The sequence below is a fragment of the Musa acuminata genome, chromosome BXJ1-7 (assembly GCF_036884655.1).
Source record: "Musa acuminata AAA Group cultivar baxijiao chromosome BXJ1-7, Cavendish_Baxijiao_AAA, whole genome shotgun sequence".
Classification (NCBI taxonomy): domain Eukaryota; kingdom Viridiplantae; phylum Streptophyta; class Magnoliopsida; order Zingiberales; family Musaceae; genus Musa; species Musa acuminata.
In genome coordinates this window covers 7,601,577-7,607,576 of record NC_088333.1, presented here as the reverse complement: position 1 = coordinate 7,607,576, position 6,000 = coordinate 7,601,577, and the positions used below count along the sequence as shown (strand labels likewise).

The window sequence follows — 6,000 nt, the reverse complement described above, 5'->3', positions numbered from 1 at the left end:
GCGGGGAAGGAGAATGAGACGACAATATCATAAGGAAGGTTTCGGGTTTTAGGGGCCCGCATCCGGCCGTCCGATGGAGACACATCGAACGGTGTCAAGCGCATGAGCGTGGACGATGCACCAGCCATAAACCGAGGGTGGAATCCAAAGGTGCAGAGGAGGCCAGCGTGGAAACTTTCTGACCGTTCGATTGGTAGCAGATCTAGTGGCTTGTGAATCCAGTGCTGGTCTTTGTGCTGAAGGCCAGTAAGGCAGATTCCATCTTTTTCATACGACTAATGTGGTGCAAATTCTACTGTGATATGACATAAAACAGAATGAAATCATCCACTAAATAACTTGTTTGACAATGAATGTAGATGCATGACCACAAGCTCTTCGAAGGCAGGCATCGCATCGAGTGGAAGCTTAGCTTTCTCATTGAGGTTTGGCAATTGCATGTTAATGGCCTCCCAAAAGTGAATTGTGCATTATTTATATGGTCACAGAAGCTGAAGGAAAGTCTAATTAGATGCTTCAATTCCTATGTGAAAAGAAGATCTAACAGTGAGTTCTTCATGCCAAACAAAATCATAGCATTGGAGTTCAGATAGACGAAGTGAGAGAACGAGCCGAGGGTTCAGCCCACTAAAGGCTTTGGCCCATTATCCACGGGCCGGCCCATATCATAGCTCATCAGCTCAATATTCGTTATAATACATCCAATAAATAATATACAACCCCATACGTATATACATAGTTATCAAGTGTCGATCATTGTCTAATTCCACCAAAAAAGGACAAAAATGGTATATATAATTTTTTGATGAGCAGTAAAGATCGGATGATTAATAATGGAAAAGAAAGTCTAAGTTAGAGATGAACCCACTAATTATTTGGCAAGTGAAGCTCCAGAAACAATGGAGCAATTCATTGCATGTAGTTGGAAAACTATGGTTCTAATGACCACTCAATAGGTAACTATCATGTGTTGTTGGAATTCATATAACCACATCATCATATGGACTTCAACTCATGCAATGATGAGAGGGAGAATAGCTCTTTCTCATGCATATGCCATGCACCTCCCCGCCCGCCTCAAAGTAATCATCCAAGTCTGTATAGCTTCTTGTAGCATCATGAAGCCACACACTGTCTCTTGCACTTCATCATTTATTCTCCACCCACATAGAGTGGGAAACCCATGATTGGAATGTATCAGGGACGGGGAAGAGAGAGAGAGAGAGAGTTAATATGAGGTTTTCAATTGCATATCTAGGGCAAGAGAGGTCCATCATTACCAAGGATTCTTAGTGTTCTTCTCTGATCCTTTGCATGATTTCTCTTGTAGGAATGCATGCAGTGATGACCCAAAATTTTGCTCAATCACACACAAAAAAAAAAAGAAGAAAAATTAAACAAATCAGATTCAACAAATAACTTATAAAAAATAATTATAATGACAACGATACATTTGTAATACATACATTGTATCCATCAAATATATGGTGACAGCATGAGTTTCTCATCTCAAAAGTCTAGTCTCTTTATTACTGACTAAAATATTTAGTGCTACCATACACTGATGTAATAATGGGAGGTAGTCATCTGATGTTGGTTTCGAATTGTGCCATTTGCTACAATGATGTGACATTATTCTTTGCCAAATGGAACTCAAAAACCCTCATTATTACTGCAAAGAAAAGGAAGATTCCAAATATAATGATCATTACAATCACTATAATTGATAAAAGGATGAACTCAAGCACCCCAATGACAGATTAGCACCATAAAGCTCTTGATTGATTTATAAATCTACTGTCTCTAATATGCCTATAAATAATAACATCAAACTATCTTTTTTTGTTACCTAAATTCATCTTAAATCAGATCAAGAAAAAAAAAAAATATAAGAAGCAGTCCAGAAGGACTCACATATTTCTTATTTTAATCTTACTCGAATTCAAAACCAAGTGAATATTTATATAGTCGATTATAATATTCAAATCATGAGTTTTGAATTCCCGTGACCTATTTATATACAATTAATGTGTTGCAAGACAAAGAGATTCCCATCAGAAGAGGTCAAATCTGTCTGCCATTTGCGTGCCTCTGTGAACAAAAAATTTAGGTGGAGAAAGGGTTTGCAAGTGTTCCGAATCGCGAGTACATATAACACAGAATTCATCTTGGAAAGTGAGATTAATTTTATGCATGTTATTGGGTATCCATTGGGATTGGGTTGACCTCTTAGACCTAAGGCATCTGAAAAGTCAAAGGTGCCTTGCATTAAATTTACTTCAGCCACTATTTTATGCTTTCATATAGATACGTAAAACGTGAATTGGATTCGAATCCAAAAGGTAGAGGTGAGGATATTACTGCCTTGATCGAGTGTGGGTGCAGCCATGAAGAGCATTAAGGCCATGTCTCTTCCTCTTTGGCTTTGCTGTGCGGTGGCCATGGTGGAGACTTGGATTGGAGCAAATCATGCTGAGATCTCCATCATGGTGTGTACGCCCCCCGCTCATATCCTATTATATACGCTGCAAGCACTGGACGCGGATGAGCGCTTTGTGATACGAGCTCCGGAAATGGGACACGATGCGCGCATGCCTCTGCGAGTCATCGAGAACTAGCAGTAGCAGTCACAGCCTCTCTCTCTCTCTCTCTCTCTCTGTTCATGTGTTGTGTGTCTTCTTGCTCGGCTATCATTGCACATATTGACTCTTCTGTTGCACCGCATCAGTTCATCATACACCTCTGAGACCACACCTGCTATGATGCCTTTCCTGTCACCGCATCATTGTTGTCTTTCCTACTGCAAAGTCACACATTGCTCTTGTGACTGTCGATAATATCGTAAGCTTCTTGGCTTCAGAAAGGTCTCCAATTAGCAAAAGGTGGGTATATACAAAGCTTTCTCGAGCCTCAAACTTTGGCGATCGACAGGCAGACACGGCAGCAAGATAAGATCTACCTGCCCGTCTTGTTTATGGTCTGTTGATGAACTCAACCTATCAAATATACTTGTCAGTGTTATTAGATGGTGCGTGCATGCCTGCCTGCAACATATGGTTGACAGCATCGCCATCTTATTTGATCTTCTCAAGATCTCCAAATCAATACTTTCCCTGTGAGATTTCGTGTGAGACATGCAGGCGAGATTTTTGTTTCCTTTCGGAACAACACTTTTCATACAATAAGATTTGTCACTCCTTTCTCATAGTCAAACAGAAAAGATTAAATGCTTACAGACACCAAAAGGGAGACCAGAACGATGGCAAGGAAAAGACTACGAGTTCACGGAGAGGGAAAAGGTGAGACCGAAATGATATCAACCCAAGTCATGGCCACGAAAGGGAGTCTTTCTTCTAGCTTAGTCCACAGCTTATTGGTTCCTTCTAGTATGTACACTAAAAGCTAGCACTCAAAAGTAATCGATGTGGTGAGGGATGTGGTATGGCTCATCCCTGGCCTTCTTGCTTAGCTTTTGAGCTACCGATGGGGTTCTGCTCCTTCCTCTCCGAGGGTCTCTGGGGACCTCAGGTGGCCTCACTGACCTAATAAGAGCCCAGTTGACGCCCTTGAAGAACTCATGCTTCTTGATCTCGGCAGAGCCCTTCATGCTCCCGATCCTCTTCTTGGGGTTCTTCACCAGGAGCTTGCATATCAGGTCTTGAGCTCTCGACAGCTCTTCCAACTCCTTGCCTGCTGCTGCCGCCGCCTTGGGGAAGCCAAGCGGCTGCTTGATGATGTTGATGAGGGTCTTCTCGTTGTCCTCGCCTTTGAACGGCGTCCTTCCGTAGATCATCTCGTAGATGAACACCCCGAGGGCCCACCAGTCGACGGCGCTGCCGTGGCCGGCGCCAGAGATTACCTCCGGGGCGAGGTACTCGTGTGTGCCCACGAACGACTTCGACCGCGCGGCGATGGGCTCTGCGACGAGCTCTGGGTCGAGCTCCTGATCGTCCGCGTCGTCGTCGTCGTCGTCGTCGTCCTCGGTTTTCGCCCTCTTGTCGCATTTGTTGGCGTTGCTGCCGCCGCCGCCGTAGAAGCAGGAGAGCACAGGCTGCATGGGCGGCACGCAGGAGGAGATGGAGCCTTTGGCGTTCTTGGCCGCGAGCTTGCTGCTGAGCCTCTGCATCATGAGCTTGGGGACGACGTCGCACTTGAGGGAGAGGTCGAAGTCGGAGAGCATGATGTGGCCGTCGTCCCTCACGAGCACGTTCTCCGGCTTCAGGTCCCTGTACACCACCCCCATCATGTGGAGGTACTCCAGCGCTAAGAGCGTCTCCGCAGCATAAAACCTGCACAGGAGCCATGCATGCACGCAGTTCGTCGGTCAAACTCCTCGTGGTCACCACGAAACTCTTGGGAGAGCAAGAGAGGGGCTTGATCTTACTTGGCAGAGGAGATGCTGAAGCGGCGCCCGGGTTGGCGCTGGCGGGCCACGTGCAGGTCGCCGCCGGGGCAGAACTCCATGACAAGGCAAGAGTAGTGGGCGGCGTCGAAGTCGGCGTAGAGAGTGGGGAGGAAGGGGTGGTCGAGCGAGCGGAGGATCTCCTTCTCAGTCTCCGCGCGCTGCAGCTTCTTGCGGAAGGCGAGCGCCTCACGGTCGACAACCTTCATGGCGTAGAGGCAGCCCGGGGAGCGAGGGTCGCGGAGCTGGCAGAGATAAACGTTGCCGAGGTCGCCGCTCCCGAGGCGGCGCACGATGCGGAAGTGGTCGAGGCGGACGTGGCCAGAAGAGGCGCGCAGGCGCCGGATGGCTTCCCACTCGGCCTGGTTGGCCTTGTGGGGCTTCAGCAGCTGCTGCTGGTGGTGCCCGGCGCCGTCGCCTCCGTTGGCGCCGCAGTAGGAGCGGACGGAGATGGAGCTGGAGCTGCCGAAGCTGACGTCGCTGATCCAACTCCGGCGGGAGTCGAGGGCGGTGCTGAAGGAAGAGCAGCTGCTGTCGTGGTCGGAGTCGTCTCGGCTGGCGGCGGCCGCCATGGGCTGGCGACTTCGAGCGGTGGAGTGCATGGAAGGAGGGGAGTTGTGTAGCTCAACGAGGCTTGCGACAAAAGCTTGGAAGAAAGAGATGCTTCAAATAGCGCTATATAACTAGTTTCTAAAGATGAAATGACCAAAATACCCACATCATTACAACTAAATTTTTGGATATATGTCACTCCTAATATTTAGACCCATAATTCACACTATAATTGCAATAGATATGATATGATATAATATAATACTACAAAAATTTCTAAATAACATAATATAATATAATAGTGAGGTGTTATAATCTTAGGTTGACGTGATGTTATAAATTTGAGATGTGTTGGTAAAAATTTTATTAAATTATTATAAAATTATGAGATAAAATTTATGTACCTTTTTTTTGTCGATTTATAAAAAAAAATAATATGATCAAAACAATTTGTAAATATTTCGAATTTCGAATGACACTTACATCACTATTATTCCTCTTTTGATTATTTGTTTGGGTAATAAAATTTTGTTAATAATTATTTGAAGTAATAGTTTTTTTATTTATTTATGTCATCAAATAAAAGAATAAATGTAATCTATATATCATACAAGCCTTCAAAAGAAAGAAAGAGATTGTCATCCACCACATAATTAATTTCATGACGGTCGAAAAGTCTTTTGTCACATATAAGAGTGTGTACATTGATCCCTTTGATACGGTTTCTTGGAGAGAGAGAGAGAGAGAGAGAGAGAGAGTCTCGTAGCGGTGGAATGGCGTGAGTGGCCGTAAGAATTGGACCTTTACAGAGAAGTCGAAGGTTGAAGATGAGTAGGTGAAGCATGCAGTGTCCGTGCCGCACATTAATGCCCTACTCGCATGTCACTCTTCTCCTACTTTTAAGATCGCCTACCTTAGCTTGCAATGGCATGTGATCTCATTCACTGGTTTCCTACTATTCATTAAAGGCATGGATGTATATCTATCGTTTCACTTGTTCATCTATTAGGACTAATCTTCATCCATGCTCATCACTCAAGTACTGG

At 45.0% G+C, this 6,000-nt stretch overlaps 1 protein-coding gene across 1 annotated transcript; it reads right to left on the bottom strand.

Moving 5' to 3' along the window:
- Positions 1-3,171: 3,171 nt before the first annotated feature.
- Positions 3,172-5,047, bottom strand: LOC103991288 (protein kinase PINOID 2-like). The gene is made up of 2 exons (XM_009410690.3): positions 4,385-5,047; positions 3,172-4,289 (listed from the first exon to the last, which is right to left on the bottom strand). Exons 1-2 carry the CDS (start codon positions 5,002-5,004, stop codon positions 3,410-3,412), a joined length of 1,500 nt encoding a protein of 499 aa, XP_009408965.2. The 5' UTR covers positions 5,005-5,047; the 3' UTR covers positions 3,172-3,409.
- Between the last annotated feature and the right edge of the window lie 953 nt (positions 5,048-6,000).